General features: G+C 55.5%; 1 protein-coding gene across 1 annotated transcript; it reads left to right on the forward strand.

The window, feature by feature from the left end:
* The first annotated feature begins 1,959 nt into the window (after positions 1–1,959).
* Positions 1,960–20,597, forward strand: MPP1 (MAGUK p55 scaffold protein 1). Its single transcript, XM_030228776.2, has 12 exons — positions 1,960–2,164; positions 8,544–8,687; positions 9,027–9,105; positions 10,098–10,183; positions 11,294–11,362; positions 14,202–14,398; positions 14,664–14,770; positions 15,632–15,712; positions 16,311–16,391; positions 16,756–16,958; positions 17,310–17,384; positions 19,386–20,597. Exons 1-12 carry the CDS (start codon positions 2,063–2,065, stop codon positions 19,560–19,562), a joined length of 1,401 nt encoding a protein of 466 aa, XP_030084636.1. The 5' UTR covers positions 1,960–2,062; the 3' UTR covers positions 19,563–20,597.
* The last annotated feature ends 80 nt before the right edge of the window (positions 20,598–20,677 follow it).

Below are 20,677 nucleotides of genomic sequence, written 5' to 3' on the forward strand. Positions count from 1 at the left end.
TAAAGGCAGGAACAGCCCACCCAGAGACAGTGAGGGGACCCAATAAAGAACAGGAATACCCCAGATCCTAATATTACTAGTGGTCAGAACTGTCATGTGAGAGGCGGGGAACTTACATTGTCCAAGGATTTCTTTGGTTGGGGTTCCTCTTTGGAGGTACCTGGCTCAAGCTGCTCTACATGTCAGATAAATAAACAACCCATTTACTCAGTGGATTGGCAACTTGTCTTCTTCAAGCAGGCCCAAGCCCTGTTGATGGTGGCATAAAGCCTGGCAGGTGAGGTAATTCCTACAACAAAGCCCAGGGCCCCAGATGGGCAGTGTGAGGCTGAGGATAGGGCAAGAAGGGGAGCTACTTCTGGACGATGCAGGACTCTAGGCAGGTGATCCCACAAAAGTGCACAACAGCTGCCACAGGAATGGGATTGTTGGGAAGAGGATTCCCAGTCCAGGCTGTACTTTGGGACTCTTTGCTCCTGGTAGTGCTAGAGCAGTTTGCTGGAGCCAGTCACACCAGTGCCTGCAGCTCCCACACTTCCTTTTCCCAGCATGTCACAGCATTCTGGGCTTTCTTATAGCCCAGTCAGAAACAGCGTTGTTCCCATGAGGCAGGAGAAACTTGCTGTCAGAATTAGATGGATTTTCCTTTTTTCTTCCCCCCTCTGTCCTGTCCCCTCCCTGGCCCCACCTCCCCACCACCCCGCACCCCTTTTTCCTGTTTCCTTTCTCTAGGAGTCTGCATCCTTCTTCTCCTTGTATTTCTGATGGTAACTTTAAACCAACTCAGCCTGGAAAACTCATCTAGCAGCAGTGTAGGAGTCTGGTACAAGGCAACCTCTAAACCTCCAGGATCCCAGGCACAGTGTGAAAAACCCTTTCAGTGTTTTCTTAAAGAACAATACAGCAGAATTAACTTTCCATCCCCAAATAAAGCTCTGACTTGGACCTCTCATCAGTAAGACCTACAGTAAGGGCAGAAATGGTTCGACAGAAGAGCTTTGCACCATGCATGGTGCAGGGATGCAAACTCGGGGATTTGAAATCCCACCCATGCAAGTTGAAGGAGGTGGAAGACCCAGAACAGCTCAAGAAGAGGGCTGGACTTGCTAGAGAGCAAAGCTACCCTGGATGTACCCTGGAGCTCTGCACACTGGCAGAGCCCAGGAATGACCACTGGTTTGTGAGAGACAGCCATGCGCCAGCCAGTGCCACTTCGGAGAGGTGCTCCCCATGTCCTTGCTGGGTCCCTGCCCCGAGTGGGGAAATGAAGATGGTGAAGAGCCTTTAGAGGAAGTCTTGTGAGGAACAGCTGAGGTCATTTGGTCTGTCCAGCCTGGAGAAGAGACTGAGCACAGATTCCTTGCAGTTACAACCTGCTGATGAGGAGGGGCAGACCCTGATCCCTCTCTGTGCTGACCCATCACAGGACCCCAGGGAATGGCTGAAGTTGTGTCAGGGGAGGTTCAGTTGTGTATTAGGGACAGGTTCTTCCCCCAGAGGGTGCTGGGCCCCTGGAACAGGCTCCCCAGGGCAGCACTCACATCCTGACAGAGCTCACGGAGCCTTTGGGCAGTGCCCGGGGGCACGGGGTGGGACTGTGGGGTTCCTGTGCAGGGCCCGGAGCTGACCCTCGATGACCCTCGCGGGTCCGTTTGGACTCGCTTGGGTGCACTCTGTGACCTGAATGCTTGGGCACGACCGGGGCAGACAGGGGCGAGGGGCTGGCCCAGCCCTGAGGCGATGGGGACGCTCCCAGAGGGAAAAGCCCCCGCGCGCGGCGAGGCGAGGCGAGGCGAGGCGAGGCCGAGCAGCGGCGGGGACGCCCAGCGCCACCCTCCCAGCGCCGGCTGTCCTGCCCCGGCTGCTGGGCCCCGCTGCCGCCGGGCCGCCCTGCCGAGCCCCCGGCCCGTCCCCGCCCCGCCCCCGCCGCCTGGCTCCGCCCGGCCGCTGCCGGCCCCCGCCGCACTCGGGCGGAGCGTGGGGAGCCCGCGGCGCCGCCGCAGCCGGGCCGGGCCGCTCAGCGCTACTGGGGCCAGCGGGGCCGGCCGTAGCTGCCGCCGGGATGACCCTCAAGTCGGGGCGCAGCGCCGGCGGCGGCAGCATGAGGACGGCGCTCTCCGACCTTTACCTGGAGCACCTCCTGCAGAACCGGCCCAAGCCCGAGGTGAGCGGCCCGCTGCTCCCCGAGACCCCGCGGCTCCGCCTGCGCCCCACTCCCGGCCCCATCCCCGCCTAGCCCCGGCAGGGAGCCCCGGCAGGGAGCCCCGGCAGGGAGCCCCGGCGTGCCCCGCTCCCCTGCGGGCCCCTAGCCCAGCCCTCTGCGCCCGGCTCAGGCCTCGCACGGGTCCCCGGGAGTGCCGCTCCATCCCGTCCCTCCCGCACTCGCGGTCCCACAGGCAGAGACCCCGCGCTGCGCATCCAGCCGCGGGCCCTGCGCGGGGCGGCGCTGGTCCCCAGCACCCCGGGAGCAGGGATGCTCGCTGGGGATGCGTGTGCCTCCGGGGAATTGTCAGTCAGCATAGCCGGCAGGGCAGAAGAGCTGGGTGCAGGGGAGCAAGGCTCCAGCATCCTGCCGCGGAAAAGATTGTGCTTGTTTTGCTGCAAAGTTGTAGCTGGTCTGAACTGGAACTGCCTGTCACATGAGCTGATTCAGCTGCTGAGCGACCTCCCGGTCACGGCGTGGGCTGCAAAAGGGTGGGGGTCTCTTCCCCATGGAAGGAGGATGCACGCAGCCCCTCTCACGCCTGCCCCGGCACAGGGAGTGAGCCGATGGCCGCATGCGCCGCACCTCCAACAGAGCTGCCAGCCCTCTTGGTTCTGCTGGGTGGGCTCCCTCCTCACTTAGTGTTCTTTGGAGTAGCTTGGGTGCACCCAGGAGAGGGTCGGCAGTTGCCAGTGTTAAACAGCAGGTGCTTTTCAGCTTTGAAAAGGCATCCTGGCTGACGCCATGGCATAATGTGCCTGGGCTAAGGTTTCCTTGCAACTGTGAGGAGCCTCTGAGAGAGAGCAGAGAGGAAATTTCCCTGAAGTGCTGTCCTTGGCCCATCGTGTTGGACATTTAAACATGCAAAAGATGCCTGGTCAGATCTGTCTCACACCAGTGGCTCATCTGCTTCTCATGATTGAACCCTGACAGGGTGCTTTGATAAAAACAGTAGGAAAAAAATAGTTAAAGCAATGTTTCTGGACCAGACCACTGCTGAGGGGAGCTCTCCCATCCTTCTGCCTACCAGATCCAGACAGAGGGCCTGCCTAGCTGCAGACAGAGCAAGGATAAATTGCCAATAGCAGCAGAGCATGGAAAGTGTAGGAGCTGCCCTACAGCTTCCAGGTGTTGTGGTGTATTTATTTCAGCAGGGATAAAGGGAGAGATGGTGAACTGAGATCTGCATGAGGCCTTTTAAAAGGAGCTCTGTAATGCTGGCTTCCAGCAGTGCCCTGAGCCTGCCAGTCACAGATACCTGTCTCTTTGTCATGGGCATGCAGAGATGGTGCTGGCCCAGGTGGCCCTGGCCTCTCCATGGGACACCAGGACCAGCAGCAATGTCACTTCTTCTTAAGGGTGCTGAGTCTGCCTGTCTGCTCCTGGTCTGGAGTCAAACAGGGGGACTGGGAGGTTTCTCTTCTGCATTTTCTCTGGCAGAGCCATGTGCTGGGAAATGCTGTGCTGTGTTCCTCATGTGGTGGCAGGGCATGCAAATCAAGGCAAGTGGAAGCCATGTTATTGCTAGAAAACAACCCTAGGCTTCTCCTCTTGAGCCTCACCACGTGCCTCATATCTTTTCCATATCTCCTGACTGACAAGTACAGATTTACCAAAAAGGTGTGGGCTTTTTTTCCAGCTGTGCACCTGGCTGGCAGGATGACCTTGGGCTTGTCCTTTTATCATGTGTGACTCAGTTCCCCAGCTGTAAAATGGGCAACAAACGTGACCTTTGGGAGTTTGTTGGAGAAAAGGAGAGTACTTCTGGGGAGAGCTGATCTTGAGGGTGCAGAGGGAGCACTGCACTTGCCTCTGGGCAGCAGTTCTCAGCATCCAACTGGCAGCAGCTCCAAGGCAGACTGAGGCCACAGTCCCCAGGGACCAAATCCTGAATCAACCACAGGTAAAACTCAATTGGAGGCTGAGCTAGAACCTCTGGCTTTAACTAATGAATTGGGGAGGGCTGGTGCCAACTTTTTAATCCCAAATGTATTTTGCTGTGTTCCTGTGTGTCACAGCTACAGGGGAAAAGCTGTTTTGCAAGGCTTGTTCTGGAAGCTGGGATGGAATGGCAGGGCAGCTCCTCCTTCTGTTCAGTGTTGTGGTTTCACTGGCTGTCCCTTGGAGGTTACCAGCTTCACAAACACATCTGGAAGGCTGCATCAGCCTTTTCTGGTGGGAAGGTGGTGCCTCAGCAAAACTGATTGTGCTCCCTTGAAAATCTGGCCCATCTCCATTGCAGCATTCTGTGGTCTGGAGTCAGTGTGAGGGCACACAGAGCTGGCAGCACCTTCTGGCTGCCACGACCATTTTGTATCCTTCCTATTTCTCTTTTCCCCTTCCCTCAGAGACCTGTTGGTGTTGCTGGGCCTTTTCCTGATGTCAGCAATGTAATCCTTTTTGGTTTAAATGCTTATTGGTTTGATTTTTGTTTTTAAACTTCAATCATATTGCTAGAAAGGGTTTTAGGTGAGACTGTTCCTGTGGCTGTGCAGGCAGACTTGAGAAGTCAGTAGCCCCTGGCAGAATGAATTACTTCTAAATGTCTGCGTGGCTGTAGCTCCCCAGCCTGCTGAAGCAGCCTTAAGGCAGCTCACAAGATCAGTTTTTTGCTACTTTGCATTTTTTTACACATTGCTGTGTTTTTGAAGCTGTATAAGACTGAGATGGACAGATCCTGGATGGGGAGGGAGGCAAGGCTGGAAGCACTGGAGGGTGGCAGGAGATACTACTGTGTCAGAACACCTCTGCACCAAGCAGTGTTGGGGTTGGTTCTGCCCCAACCTCCCTGCATGCACCCATGGCAGTTATAATGTGAGGGGTCATGATTCATGGAGGGAGCTGGGATTTTGTTCCTCACAGTGTGAGAAGAGCATGTCTTCCTGCCAGCCAAGAGGGCAATCCCAGGGAAACCTGGCTCCAGGATTCCTTCTTGTATCCAAGCTGCTGGACTTTGGGGCCTTGCTTGGCAAATCCAGCGGTACTTTCCTCCATATGCTGACCAGGCAGCCCTGTTTTTCCAAGGCTGCCTGATACTGAAGTGTCCTGGTTGGAGCAGCAAGGAGAGCCCAGGAACCAAATCTCTGAACGTGCCCTTTGCACTGTAGTGCTGCTTTCCTCAAGTGCTGCTTCAGCCTCCTGCAAACAAGCTGCCCAGTTAATGTTTGATTTGCCCATGGAGTACAGCCTGGTGGAGCCAGCACAGCAGCAGCAGCCCTGGCAGACAGTGCTGACCCCACTGGGGAATAGGATGCCAAGCCACATTCTCTGTTTGTAAACACTGCCCAAGGAACTGGTGCATTCCCTCTGCCCTGGGATATGGGGCAGAAATCTGGGCTCTTGAGGGAAATGCATATGGGGGTTGTGGGGCAACTCTGACCCAGGGAGCTGGTGGCTCTTGTGTGCATTGCCAGTGCAGGATTTGTGCAGGAGGATTTGTACCCTTGTCAGCCAGCTGCAAGGCACACAGGGCTGCTGGGTACTGGGCTGTCCAGCAGCCCTGTTGCACAGCTCAGCCCCCCAACCTCCTTGCCCCACATCTGCCCCAGCATGGGCCCTGGCAGTGATAGAGCTGGGGCTGTGCACAGCTGGCAGGGGCTGGTGGCCATGAGCTGGCTCTCAGCAGCACTCACAGATGTTTCCTGTGGAGCAGTGCACAAGGAGCAGAGTCTGGCCAGTCACCAGCATAACTTGAAAGGCTCTTGAGGTCACAGACTATGCTGGGCCAAGCCAGCCATGAGTGTGGCAGCTGCCAGGAGTGCAAGGCAGTCCGGCCAGCCAGCTCATGTTCATGGGGCATGAGAGCCACACACATCTCCTGTTTCTGGGTGCCAACATCAGGGCTGAACCTGCCACCCCGAGGGTCCTGCTGTCCTCATGAACCAGGCATCTTCCTACCCCCATTCACTGGCTGCCCAGTGCCATCAGCAAAAAAGCTCACACCATCCCAGCATGGCTCTGGTTTTGGAGGACCCTTCTGCATTCAGAGTTGCCATCAAGTGACTGGTGGCCATCCCCAGGCACAGCAGCCAGTCTCTGGTGACAGACCTTTTTCTCCAGGAGTCACCAGGGTGACACTGGTGCTGTGTCAGCATCTAGGGCTGGGTGTTTTTTCTAGCTCTCAGCAAAAAGCAAAGGTCGAGGCCAGGAGGCTCAGCTGATGGGGATGGTGAGGATGGGAACTCCCAGTCCCCGGAGCAAACTGTGCTGTCCTGGGTCATCTGGCTCTGCTGAGCCTAGAGGTTTGAAGCCAGGAACTGCATGGTCTAAGAATTTCCCAAGGCATGACCAAGATAAGTATGATCTGTGCTGACTCCAGCCACCTCATGGGCACTTTGGCCTCAGGTCAGGCTGGAGAAGGTCCTTGTCTTCCTACTCCTCCGTGCACCTGCTGGTTTGGCAGAGGGAGACCGCTGACAGAGAGGTGTGGGACAGCTCTAGGCACGCACACTGCTGGATCTGTTCCTCTGCTCTGCACATGGTGTGGTAGCATCATGCCCTGTTGGGCTGGCAAGCCTGGCTGGGAGGATGGATACAAGTTGTTCTTCCTTCCACCCTGCAAGTCCATGGCCTGGCTGCTGTTCTGGGCTGGTATTCAGTCTTCTTCTCCCTGTTTAAGCCACTGGCAGCTGGAGCCCACATGATTGCCTTTTGGTTGGTTGCCACTTCTGGAAGTAGTTGGCTTAAAAATAAATCACTGCATGATGGGCCCACAGCTCCCTGAGCCCTTCTCTCCCTGGCCTAGCCCCACAGTGCCTTTTCTGGGGGCTGTGACAGTGACTGTGCCTGCTCTGTCCCTCTCTGCCAGCACCTTTCCTTCTATCCTTGTTAGTCCTGACTCCGCTGCCCCTTTCTTTGGCTCCCTCCCTGCTTTCTTCCACTGCACAGAGCTGGATCACTGTGCAGCCAGCAGCACATCCCTACCAAAGCTCGTGTTATTGTGATTTGGTGCCATGGCTGCAGCCCAGGAGCAGGTGCTCTTCACTGGCCTGACCAGATCTGCCTCCCCACCTGGCAGTGTGGGGCTGCAGCTTCTCCTCTGCTCCAGGCCAGGGGTCAGGGGTGGGTGAAACTGAGCTGGGGCAGGGGGGTCAGGCTGATATTTCCCAGCTCATGGCACGGAGATTCTGGCCCTGGTGCTCAGTTGACAAGTCAAGCTATGGTGGGGAGAGGTGTTGGGTCTGTCTGTCTGGGCTCTGCCACATCACTGATGCAGGACTGAAGCCGATGAGGACTTTGCTGGGTGTTCCTGCAGCTTTGCTGGCTGTGCCTCTCAGCTCAGGCACTGCTGAGGGAGGGAGGGTGCAGGCTGCAAACTGGGCAGCAAAGCCAGGAGTCTGGTGTGGAGGGTTTGTTTTGCATCCTGGGCTGGTGTGGGAATTTGTGCCAACAGGGCAGGCAGAGGCTGCAGATCGAAGCTGGTCTGGGTTTTGCTAAGCTGTCCTGGGTTTTGCTGGGCTAGCACTGATCTGGGAGAGGCTTGAGGAAAGCCCACTGCACTTGGGGACAAACAGGCACATTTGTGAGCTGTGTGGAGACATTGCCCAGTGTGTCTGAGGGATTTAACAGGACTGTGTCAGGCTTTCTTGGGCTGTGAGGGAAATTCTGCTTACCAGGCAGAATGGATTTGGAGGTCTTTGTGTGGGATCCCAAGCACTCTCTGTCAGCCCTGATGCCAGCACATGCTGGAAATCAAGATCAGAGGTTTCCTCAGGACTGAAAGCCTGTGCCTGGCTTCCCAGTGCAAACCAGCATGAAAGGACCTGGAGCTGGGAAGGGGAATGGGATGTTTCTGGCTGTCTTGGGAGCACTGCCTTCAGTGCGTGAATGTTGTGTACGCGGCACTGCACCATGTCAGTTGCCCACTGATGTAGGTCAGGAAAGGTCGAACTTGCAAACAGAGCTAGAGAAAAGCCTGGCTCCAGTTCTCAGGGTTGAGTCCCAAACTGTTCTGTTCACTTGGTGGACAAGTCCTGGGCTTTATGCTCTGCAAAAAGCTACCTGTGAGCCAAGTGCTGCTGCGACACACAAGGAGTGTTTGTGACTCTGCTTCAGAAGATCAGCTGTGAACTCTTTTGGCTTCTTCTACCTCTAGCTTTTCCAAATTTTTCTTACCTCCTGTATTTCCCACCTGGAAAACTGCAGATTAAACCCACATCCACATCTCCAAGGCTCAAGTTCTTCTGGTCCTTTTCTTTTTTTGCCCTTAGTGTTTTCTCCTCTGCTGTGCTCCACCTGCGGCACAGGCACCTTAACAGGTTTGAGTAGCTGAGCCCCAGAGCAGGGATCCAGCATTCCCAGGTGGAGCCCCTAAACCGTGGTCTCTGTTTTGCCCCGACAGGCCATGACTCAGTCCCCAAACGCCCTGACTGAGGACATTTACACCAACGGCTCAGCGACCCTGGGCAGCCCCTCGCACAGCAGCGGCCGCGAGGTGCGCAAGATCCGCCTCGTGCAGTTTGAGAAGGTCACCGAGGAGCCCATGGTGAGAGCTGGCAAGGCCCCAAAGCTGGATGGCACCCGGGGGTGGAGGGGCAGCTTGAGCTGAGCCAGCAGACTGGCCTTGAGGGAAACAGGTCACTGGAGACCTCAGCCATGGGAAGAAGGTGCCGGACTCGGCCTTCTGCCTGGGGACCCGAAGTGAGCCCTGCAAAGGGTGGTGATGCTTGTGCCAAGAGGAGCTGCAGCAGCCTGAGTTGGCCTAGCAGGGTCTTCCTCCCCAGCCACTGCACAGCCCACTGTGGACATGGGCCTGGAGAGGACTTTGTGAGGGCAGGAGAGTTCTCCTCTGCAGCGAGCAGTCATGGATTTTCCTGTCTTCCAGGGAATCACACTGAAGCAAAATGACAAGCAGAGCTGCATGGTGGCCAGGATCTTCCATGGGGGCATGATTCACAGACAAGGTAACAAGGCCTTTGGAGAAGTGGTGCATGGGGTGCACGTCTGCAGGTGGTTTCTTCCCATGCAGCAGTAATGCAGGTCCTCAGCACTGCTGGCTTTCCCCTGTGACATGGACATCTGTGCCTGTTCCTCCCCTAGGGATGTGTCAGGAGCTTGGGACTTGCTGGTCTCTCTGCATGGTTGTCATGTTAAAACACTGGAGGCTTTAGGGATAAATAAAGGATTGGGGGAAGGGCTCTCCCAAAAAGGAACTGGAGATCATCTGTCTCTGTCTCATGATGGGGTCACTGTAAGAAGAGATGGATCATACCCCAGGGACTGTATGGGAAGCTCTTCCCATTCCTAAAGTGCACAGGTGGGACAGGCATAGATTGGCTCTGCAGACCAAAAGAAGATGCCAAAAGAAATAAATAGGTGCTATTTTCTGGTTTTGGGTCTTGCCAAGGAGGCGTGGATACGAGATGTTCTCTGCTTAGAAGAGGCTGCTTTTCCAGCCTTGGATCCAAGTGGGAAGTCTGTGCTTACCACTGCCAAAATAAGACAGGAGCCATTCCAATAACATGGAGCCTGATTTTTAGTAGTATATCTGAGGCTGTAATCTGCCTGGCTGTATAAACTGAAAACACACAAAGTCAGGAATGCTTGTGTTAAGGGCCCTGTAAGGAGGTTGTGACTGGCTTCACGTGAGGTCCTTGGGGTTGTGTTTGAAATGTTGATGCAGGTGCTTTGACCAGTCCAGAGCACTTTGCACACAGTGGAAAGCAGCCTGATGACCTTCGGACTGGCTAGGTGTGTGTATTGGGTGGAGGGGGAAGAATTCATTCCCCTTGTGCTTTCCTGCCATGTGCTGAGGTGGCATGTGTGGTTCCAGAAGCACTGCCAGGCAAACACTGCAGTGTCCTGGCCCTGGAGGCAGATGGAGCTGTGTGAATTTGGCTTGGTGAGCAGCTCTTGTCCCTTTTCTGCATTTTTATGTTTCTCACATTGCTGGCAGGCTCCCTTCACGTGGGTGATGAAATCATAGAAATCAATGGGCAGAGTGCAAGCAACCACTCAGTTGACCAGCTGCAGAAGATGCTGGTAGGTATCTGTGTCAGGGCTGTTCCCTGGGAAGGACCCCTTTGCCCTGCATGCTGTGAGCATTCATCCCCTCCCACACACCAGAGCCAGCACACAGCTGCCTACATACAGCGGTGTGGTGTGGCAGAAACCATCCTGCATGCAGCCCCCTGTGCTTGCTGCTTGTTTCTGGCCTCCTGGAGCAGCACTGAAGGCTGTTGACTGGGTCCCTGACATGTGCTGATCCTGTGTGGGGCTTGGAAACCAACTCTGTTTGCCAAGGCTGCTGTGCAGCTCCAGCCCTGGATGGGCTGCTCTTGCAGATCTGAGCCACACATGCATGTCATGTTGGTGCCATTTGCCTGCTGCTGAGGTCATGGTGATCCTGTCAGGCCCTTGCCAGAGACAGCTTTGGACAAAGCCTCAGAGCTGCCTTGGGGTCATACGTTGATGATCCTGACCTATGCCCAGCATATGACACCTTGTTGGAGGGAGGTGGTGCTGCTGCTGAGAACCCCCACCAGCAGCCTAAAGCAGGAGGCATGGCCACAGGGTGTCCCTGCTCCAGACAGCAGGACCAAGGAGGAGCTTGTCTTTGTTTTTGCCTCCTGAGAAGAGTGATTGGCCCAGGAAGCTCCTCCAAGCCTCCACATGTGGTTGTCCCACAGGACCATGTGGGTGTTGTGATATGTGTGAGACAACAGTGCACTGTCCTGTGGCAGGCAAGAGAGTGCTGTGCTCTATTGTCATGAAGAGGGCCAGAGCAAAAGTGCAACATGGAAAAGGGATTGTGGAGGAGTCAGCCTCTCCTCCCAGGCTCCTCACTGGAGCAGCCAGAGAGGAGATGATGCAGGTTTCCATGTTCATTCTGGTGGTGCTTAGCATTGCCCACAGCCAGACCCTTGTAGGGGTGCTGGTGTCCCCCATGGGAATGGGACAAGTGTGGCAAAGCCAAGCACGGCTTTTTCTGACCAGGCTCTGGTGTCCTCCAGCACCACAGCACAGTGGGATGCCCAGGAGCCCTGCCTTTGCAGGTCCTGGCACTCAGCACCTCCCTGCACAGGTTTCTGCTGTTGAGCTGCCTCCAGACACCACCTCCTCCAACTCTTCTTTCTCCCCTTTGTTCACTAGAAAGAAACCAAGGGGATGGTCTCATTAAAAGTCATTCCCAACCAGCAAAGCCGCCTCCCTGCTCTCCAGGTAAGTGCAGCCTCTGGACCCACGGGCAGTGCTGGGACATGGCTGTGGGGCAGGGTGGGACCACAGCAAATCATGCAGGACATGCTGGGAAGAGAGCTGTGCTCAGCCAGGGGTGTCAGGGCAAGGGGGGTGCCTGCCTTGTCTGAGCTGCTGAAGGGACCTGTCCTGTGCTTACATCCCTGCAGACAGCCATGTGTTGGACCTGTGTGGATGTATTCACCCAAAGTGGGTGTAGGAACAACAGGGCTGGGATGGCTGAGCTACCAGTGGTGTCTGGGGGTGGGAAAGCAGCAGCAGGTGCACACCAGGGAGCACGTGAGGGTCTCCTCCAGAGCCGTGACTGTGTGTGACAGGGGCAGCTCCTGGCTCTGTGGTCCCTGCTGTCACCAAGGCCGGGTGCAGCAGCCCCAGCAAGGGTGACGTCGGTCCGGATGGCGCCGTGCACAGCGTGGGAGGAAGGAAGCAGTGGGGGAAGGAAGGCAGTTCCTTGCACCTGCTGTCACTGCCAGGGTGGGGGGGCCATGCTGTGTCACCAGGGGATGACACCTGCATGGCTTTGCCTTTGAAGTCCTTTTGGGGCTGAAATAGAACAGTGGGGAGGGCTGTGTTCTCTGCCTAGACTTCGGGGCTTTGTAGCTGGGTTGCTGTCTTGTCCTTGTGCAGGAGCCAACCCCAGTGCAGCCCCTTATCATGGACAGGCAGGGGAGGGAGAGGAGTTCAGAGGCAGAGGGTGGGGGCTGGATGGTGCTGGGATGGGCTGAGGGAGCACACATCATTCATTACCCAGAGAAGCTGAAGTTCTGAATGTGGTGGCAGGTGTTGGTGGCTCTGTTTTTTCCTCAGTTTATGCTGTCCCCAGTCCCACTCAACCAGCTTTGCATGTGTGTTTATTAAACACTGGCCCTATCTGTCCTTCCCTGCTGTCAGTCTGCCCTCCATGTCCTGACCCAGCCAGCTCCAGTTGGCCAACTCTGTGCCAGGGGAAAATCTACCCAGAGGAAAAGAATGCAGTTGCTGGTTCACCTGAGGCTGGGAAAGACACAGGACAAACTCCTTCCCAGCAACAGTTGTACTGCACTTGCTGTGCCCAGGGCAGTGGTGCTGTCTGCTCCCCAGAGCCACAGCTGCTTGTGTCTGTGTTTGTTGCAGTACCAGCACCAGGAGTGGAGTGTTTGGATCCCCATGATCACCTTTATTTCAGTGCCTGGTAGGCAGGATGGTGGAGATGCTGGCATTGTGATTTTCCCCTGCCCAGGATCACAAGGTCAAGTGTCTCTTGGAGCAGGTCTGCTTGGGGGTGTCTTAATGAGAGGAAGCACAGAGCATTCAAGGCTCTTGAGGACCCCTCCAGCATATTCCCTGCAGGCCTTTGACTTTTAAAGACCAAGACTTCTCATGCTGGAGCCTGCTCAGCAGCTGAGTGTCTTGCCCCAGAGAGGGGCTGGCAGCAGGCAGGCCAAGAGCCCTGTGCAGCTGTGGGTGCTGTGTGGAGCTGTCTGATGCCAGCTCCTAACTGGTGTAGGGGAGTTCTTCCCCAAATGTCCTGGCTTGGGACACCAGTGCTTCAGGAGCAGAGAGCTCTGGGCAGTGCCTGCCGTGTATCCTCGTGTTTGTGCTTCCTGGTGCCAGAGAGTGCTCTCAAAGCAAGCAGCAGTCCTCATCCTGAAAGGAGATTCCACTCTTATTGTTTCTCCTAATTTCATTTTCTTGTGAGCGCCCTCATGTCACAGCTTGATCCATATGGTGTTTTCTGGCAGTGAAAGGGAGCCATGTTTGTGTCCTGATGGCTCTGTGCCTGCAGCAGCACAGCTGAGGGAAATGGTTTTCATATGGAACAAGGGCAGCATGCTCTACCCTACCGAGGGAGGATGAGTTTCCAGGCCCTGCCTATCACATCTGAGGATAGGACAGGCATCACCCCATGTGAAACTCTTTTCCCCCTCGCTCCATACTGTGTTTCTGGGGTAACTAACATGCTAGGGTCATGCTCAGCACTCCCTAAACTCTGCTTTTCACTCCTAATGCTCTACACTCTGCCTGGCTTTGCCAACACTCTAGTCCTGACAGAGTCCTGCTGGGAGTAGGTGCTGTAGATTCCCTCTCAAGGAGCTGAGCAAGCAGAAGGGACAGGGAAAACAAACTTTCTCACACCTTCTTGGTCCCCAGGGTTTCCCCAGCCTCAGGAGGGTACACAGTGGCCTGGGAAGCTTCATAGCAGCAACTTGTTTCCAGTTGCATCTGTGATGAATTTTGGAAGATTCAAAAGGGACCAGGACAGACCAAGGCAGGAATGGAAACAGCACTGCAGCCTTTGCTCCCCAGAGGCCTTGTGCCAGGCAGGGATTGCTCAGTTGTGGGGAAAGGCAGCACAGAGCAGCTGAGATTGAGCCATGACCTTCCCTGTTACAACATCACCTCTGTGCTCACCCCGCTGCAGAGCCCAGTTGTGCACCATGTTGGTGGGACTCCTCTGTGGCTGGCCCAACTCAGCAGCACTGTGCAGCACCCAGGGCACTGCAGGGAGGCTCCATGGCAGGGCTTGAACACCACCTGTGGGTGTGGGGGTGCCTAGAGGCAGCAGCCCTGTCACCAGCTCCCAGTAAGGCCAAGACGCCCTCATTCACTCACTGCCACATCTCACTACAATTCCATGCCCAAGACTTTCCCCTAAGCTTTGTGCATCTCCTTTCTCCCCACACATCCTTGTGGGGCCTGGAAAGGAGCAGGGCCTTTGTGCCTGGAGCCATCTCTGCAGTCACTGCCTGGGAGTGCAGTGTGGGGGCCAAGCACATCCACCCTGCATGGCCAGTCTGACTCTGGTCTCCTCTCTCTTTTGCAGATGTTCATGAGGGCACAGTTTGACTACGACCCCAAGAAAGACAACCTGATCCCATGCAAGGAAGCAGGGCTGAAGTTTCAGATCGGAGATGTGATTCAGATCATAAACAAGGACGACAGCAACTGGTGGCAGGGCCGGGTGGAGGGCTCCTGCACTGAGTCAGCAGGACTCATCCCTTCTCCAGAGCTGCAGGAGTGGTAGGTCCCTGCATTTGCCCAGAAGGGCTGGATCTGGGAGTGGAGGCTGGAGCAGTGACCATGTGCTGTCAGGAATTTGTGTTGGGTAACACCAGTGTCCCTGCTGGGACAAGGAGGAAAATGTCCCCTTCATGTGCTGCAGGGTGAGCCTTTGCCTGTCCCAGCAGCCAACCTGTTTCTCTTGCATGTCTGAGGGACAGTCCTGCTGCTGTCCCAGGGCTTGGGGTGACAGCTGGGCCATGGGGGTGTATTGCTCTCTTGGCAGGCGTGTGGCGAGCGTCACCCAGCCCAGCCAGAGTGAATCCCCGAGCTGCAGCCCCTTCGGGAAGAAGAAGAAGTGCAAAGATAAATACCTGGCCAAGCACAGCTCAAGTAAGTGTGAACAGGGCAGTGGGCTCAATCCCAGCCCTGGCCACCCCCTTTCCTCTGGGCAGGGCTGGCTCTGTCCTCCACAGGAGTCAACCAAACAGCCCAGCTGTGTCAGCAGTGGAATCTCAGGATACCCCACAGCTGTCAGCCTTTTCTGAGTCTCTTCTGCAGTCTTCATGTTCCTCATGTGGCCACAGCTGTGCCCCCATGTAGAGCATGAGGCCAGGGCTGACTCAGCACTGAGCTCCTGTGCTCTCCCCTGGTGACAATCCCTTGCACTCCTGGCCCTGTGAGCTCAGGCTCCCCAGCCTCAAACCCCACAGGGAGGCAGTGGCATTGCTGCTGCTCAGCAGTCAGGGAGCAGCCTGAACTGCTTGCCCAGCTGCCAAGGCCTGTCCCTGGTGGGGCAGAGAGCTGCCCCCTATGCTAAACTGAGCCAAGAGCTGGCAAAGGTGGGTGCCCAGGGACTGCTGGCTCCTGGCCCGGCCTGCAGCTCCAACCAGCAACAAACAAGGCTGTAAATCACCCAGATCTATAAAGCTCCCCAGCAATAACCTCCCTGCGGCATCTTGCTGCCTCCACCCCAGCTCCCAGGTCCTACTGTCCTGAGCAGAATTACTGAGCAAAAGCAATGGCTTCCCTGGCTTCTTTGGCAGCTCCCCAGAAGCCACTCTGCCCCTCACATGCTACTTGCTGTTGGTGCTGCTCTTTTTCCCAAGCAGCCAAAGGTGGATGATCTCCCGGCCCAGTCCTGACCACTGCTGTCCATTTGACCTGTCTTTGCTCTGACACACAAACATGGGTCATGCTGGTGTGGCCAAGCCAGTTCTGACCCCTCCCTGTCTCCTTTTTCCTCCACCCCAGTTTTTGACCAGCTGGATGTTGTTTCCTACGAGGAGGTGGTGAGGCTGCCTGCCTTCAAGAGGAAGACTCTGGTGCTCATTGGTAGGTCCTGTCCCAGGCATACTCTGCAGCACAGGGGCTGTGTAGGGGACCCAGGACTGCACAGGGGCTGGGGCAGCATGGACTTCAAGACGTAGTAAGGTCTGAGGAGCATTTCTTCAGCCTGCAGCAGTCACCCCATACATAGGCTGACCCCCTCCATGCAGCATGCATGATCTGGCATCTGCTGCAATGCTGGGGAAGAGTTAATTCAGGCGTTTGCAACTCCCGAGTATCTTAGTGGAAAATCTCTATTAAAAGCAGCTCTGCAGTTGCATCAAAGCAAGCACTCCCACTCTGTGGGGACTGAGCACTTGGTGGTGGATTCCACAGGCATGGGCAGGACCCAGTCCAGCCAGGCTGGTTGCTCTGCAGGCAGCAGTCCTGTCTCCAGCTGGGGCTGGAGATGAGCATCCCCAGGGCACAAAGAGCCTCTGCCAGGGCTGGAAGACACCACAGACCAGCCCAGAAAGCACATCTTGGGCAGGGCCCAGGCCAAGCTCTGCACTTTTTCTCAGACCCAGAGCTGTAGAGGGGCCCCAGAATCTCCCACCAGGCTGCTCTGAGCCCAGCTCCAGCATCCATCTCTCTCTCTCTCTAGGAGCCAGTGGTGTGGGCCGTAGCCACATCAAGAATGCTCTGCTCAGCAACAACCCAGACAAGTTCATGTACCCACCCCCATGTAAGTACCAGCACAGGATGCATTTCCCCTCACCTCTTTGATCCAGGGCCTTCTGACAGCAGGTGGGAGGTGGGGAGATGTTCCTCCAGCACCACCAAGCCCCTGAAGTCAGGTCCCCACGTGCAAGGCCTCCCTGCCTCCAGTCTCTCATGAACCCACCTTTACCCACAGAGGCTGCAGGGCTGCTGCTCCCCACACAGACACCTCACTCTTTCATCCAGTGCCTGTCCCCAGCTGGCTGAGGTCCCTACTGGTCCAAAGTAGGAAGGAGTTAGCAGGAGACTAGTACAGCCTAGTCTTGATGCCTGCTCCACTCTGTTCCCCCCTCCTTCTGGGGGCACTGACCCTCTCTCTCCCTCCCCAGACACCACACGCCCCCAGAAGAAGAATGAGGTGGATGGGAAGGACTATTACTTTGTCTCCACCGAGGAGATGACCCGGGACATCTCAGCCAATGAGTTCTTGGAGTTTGGAAGCTACCAGGGAAACATGTTTGGCACCAAGTTTGAAACAGTGCACAAGATCCACCAGCAGGACAAAGTTGCTATTTTGGACATCGAGCCCCAGGTAGGGAGCAGAGGAAGGGGTGGGTGGACAGAGGGTGCCACAGATTGCATTACCTGGGTGCTGGCTGTGACTGTGTGTGACTGTCCCTGCCTTCTCTTCCTAAAGGAAAAAGCCAGCAAGCCCTGGGGTGGCATTTCCATTCCCAGGTCTCTGTCCCAGCACCCACCTGGCTGTGACACCAAGGCCACGGCCAGGCTGCTGTGGGAACGGGTTGCAGGGATCCTTTTCCAAGAGTCCACCCAGTGAGCTCATGTCCCCAAAGAGGGGACATGTCTCCTTTAGCCCCCACTGTACCACAGTCCCAGCCTGGGGGAGGGCCACACTCTGGTGACTGCAGCCCTCTCTCCACAGACCCTGAAGATCGTCCGCACGGCCGAGCTCTCCCCGTTCATAGTGTTCATTGCCCCGACAGACAGAGCAGAAGAGGTGAGTGCCACGCTGTCCCCCCCTGTCCCCCTCTGGATGGGCTTCTTGGTCATGGCAGCACCTGCTGCAGCAACCCAGGGCTCCTATCAGTGGATTCCTGTCTGCTTGGCTTTTGGTGGTCCAAAGTCAGCCCGGACCTGCACTGCCCATTCCTGCAGCTGTAGACTCAGCAGCCCTCATCCCACAGTACAGTCCCGGCAGGGAGCAGGGCCTAGCAGTGGGGCAGGAGCGTTTACCCTGCAATCAGCTATGCAAATAGACACACAAACAAGAGCTCCTTTCATTCTTTGCCTCATTAGGATGCTGATCCCTTTAATGTGAGGATGAAAGCAGCACTGATAGCGCACTTAACTCATTCAGTGCCAAGGCTCAGGCTGGCAGCCACAGGCTATCACTTCCCAGGAAGCCCCCGGGATGCAGGGATGCTGCTTACCCTGCCCTACACCCCAGCTTGGCACAGAGGTGGGAAGAGGGGCCAACATGAAAACCCAGAGCTGTGCTCCTCTTGGATTCAATGGCCACAAGGCCACCTCCTCCAGCCTATTGTGTTTGTAAAGCTCAGGCTACAGAGAGTTTGTGGAGAGGATATTTATGCAACCTTCTGAGCAAGTGTTGTGCAGGTATTTAGAGGAACATTAAGTGCCTGCTGCAGCAGGCTGGGGAGAGGAAAAGGGGACAGATCTCAGAAGAGAAAGGGCCAGCCACTCTGTCACCCATCCAGAGAGGAATCACATCGTGCTGCAGTGGGCAGGGCCAGCCCGGCTGCCAGGCACTAAATATAACCCTGCAGCTCTGCTCACTGAGGAGAGGGATGCGGCGGAGTTAATGTGACCCCGCAGAGCTCACATGAGGAAAGGCTGCTGCTTGCCCTCCCTCCCCTCTCCACCTCCGACAGCTGCTGGCTCCATCCACAATATAGGAAAAATTAATTTTGTAAGAATAGATGAGTATTTTCAGTAACTCTTTCAAGATGAAGGTAGCTAAGCAGTATCTTTTTTTTTTTTTTTTTTGCCCCTAGGGTAATAATTGTAGTTAAAGTTTATCAGTGTTGAACTGAACACCTTAAAGACAGAAGCCTGCTGTGCCCCGAGGGAGGGTGTGGTATTCCAAATATTACTGTGCCATCTGTAATGTTTTTAGTGCTGACCACTAAAGGTATCAGTATTGTGGTATATACCTAGGTGGTCTAACAAAAAAGAAGGGAAGGACATAATGACTGGTCTGATTTGGGTCTATTAATATATATTTTATGTCTATTTCATCTATTAATAATATATTTAATTATATAATAGATATGAAAATTAATATAATCTAATAATACCCATTTAGGTCTATTTAAATCTACACAGAGCAGAGCTTAGCAAGCACTGCACCCCACACTGTCCCTCCTCCCCAGGCATAGAAGCTGCCTGCCTTTCAAGCTCCATTAGGGAAATACATGGAAAAGGTCTGGACCTCAGTGCCAGGGGCAGAGCTGCCCAGGGATGCACCCCTGGGCTGTCCCTACAAGCTGGGCAGGAGGGAAGAAAAGCAGCTTTGCTTTTCCTCTTGAAGTGCAGCACTAGAACCCCAGCCAAAAGCAGTGGGAGAGGCTGGTAAAGCTCTGCCAGCTGGTGCTGTTCTGGTCAGCCAGTGGGGAGGGAGCATCCTGCAGGCATCCCACCTCCAACCCAGCCTGGAGCTGGTGCCAGTGCCCACCAGAGCACTGAGCAGTCTGCTGCTTGTCAACCTCCTCCCTGAGAGCTCACAGAGCATTTCAGAGGTAAATAGAGAGCCAGGAGCCCTGGTGTCACTCTAGCAGCTAACCTGATGCTCCCAGCACCACACAAAGTCCAGCAAAAGCCCCAGACACAAGCCCAGAGATCACACACCCACCAGACAAGCTCTAAGGATTCACTGTGCTGCTACTTCCCAAGCCCTGGAGCTGTTTTGGGAGGTGTTGGGAGGGTGTTTGCTGGTCGGGGTGTGCTCCTGTGCTGAGCACTGTGCTGTCCCTTGCAGTCAGAGGCTCTGCAGCAGCTCCGCAAGGACTCGGAGAGCATCCGGAGCCGCTACGCGCACTACTTCGACCTGTCCCTGGTCAACAACGGCGTGGAAGAGAGCCTGCAGCTGCTGCAGGAGGCCTTTGAGCAGGCCTGCAGCTCCCCACAGTGGGTGCCTGTCTCCTGGGTCTACTGACAGAGCACCAGCTGCTTCCCATCAACCATCCTGCAGCCACTGGGAAACACCTCCTCATCGTCCCCTGCCCCACACAGCCCAGCACAACTCCCCTCCTGCTGCTCCACGGACACACTCTCACAGGGTGCCACAGCTCCTCTCCTGCGGGAACAAACACAGGACAGAGGCTGCCTGGGGGTGAGCCACCTCTTGTGGCAGGGCAGGGCAGAGGCTACAGCAGAGCCCAGGTTAGCTCAGAGCACAGCTCCCTGCTCTCCCCGGGCAAGGGAAAGCACAGTCCAGCTGTAGCACCCAGCTGATCTTCCCTGCAGCAGTCCCAAGGGAAGTGGCAGAACAGGGGGCTTTTCCAGGCAGATGGCTCCTGACAGAGGCTTCAAGGAAGTCTAGGTCTTATGAGGCTTCTCCCAGACCACACCAGAGCTCCTCCATTCAAGGGGCTCCTCTCACAAGGGGAAGATGAATGTGGCATGAGCACCCCCAGGCAGGCCTCACCCCACGTTCCCAGGCTGGAGTTTTCTCATTCACCCTGTGAAGCCATAGGTGTAAAAACTCAAGTGTATTGGAATTCTCACCGTGCAGCTTGGATTGTTACTGCCTGGCCAGAGAAACTGGGCAGCAGCTGAGCCAGTCCCACAGACCAAACCCCAGAGGGGCTCTTCCATTGGTAAATTACATCAAGCCACAACTATCTGTTGCATGCAGTAGAAAAGTGTCTACAAAGATCATCCAGGCATGTTTTCCAGTCTAGGGTGTCTCACACTGTATGCAGACATGAAAGCCATGCTCACCCCAGGGTTTGTACTGACTCACAAGCCCCACACCACCATGTCTGGGAAGTATCACCACATCCACCACGTAGGTGAAAAATCTCATTTGTGTGTTCAGTCAGCTATAGGGGCAAGGGGAAGGTGGTAAAAAGTCTTGTGCAATTTTTTTTTAAGGATGCCAAAAATAAAAATCTATGTGCAATAGGGACCTTTGTTCTGATCCACTGCAGGGAAACAATGAGCAGCAATAAATGTGTGCTGAAACATTGCCATGGCTGATGTTTTACCTCTCAGGCTGGGGCACTGGCAAAGCAATGACAAAGGCTCATCAACATGACCATTTCTCTG

Source organism: Serinus canaria, chromosome 4A, assembly GCF_022539315.1.
Source record: "Serinus canaria isolate serCan28SL12 chromosome 4A, serCan2020, whole genome shotgun sequence".
NCBI classification, from domain to species: domain Eukaryota; kingdom Metazoa; phylum Chordata; class Aves; order Passeriformes; family Fringillidae; genus Serinus; species Serinus canaria.

What these genes read in the sequence shown, in the direction of transcription:
- MPP1 (XM_030228776.2), top strand. Translation starts at nt 2,063, where the DNA reads ATGACCCTCAAGTCGGGGCGCAGCGCCGGCGGCGGCAGCATGAGGACG. An exon ending in AGGTCACCGAGGAGCCCATG is followed by an intron (nt 8,688 to 9,026) that starts GTGAGAGCTGGC and finishes CCTGTCTTCCAG; the next exon opens with GGAATCACACTGAAGCAAAA. An exon ending in CCTGGCCAAGCACAGCTCAA is followed by an intron (nt 14,771 to 15,631) that starts GTAAGTGTGAAC and finishes CCTCCACCCCAG; the next exon opens with TTTTTGACCAGCTGGATGTT.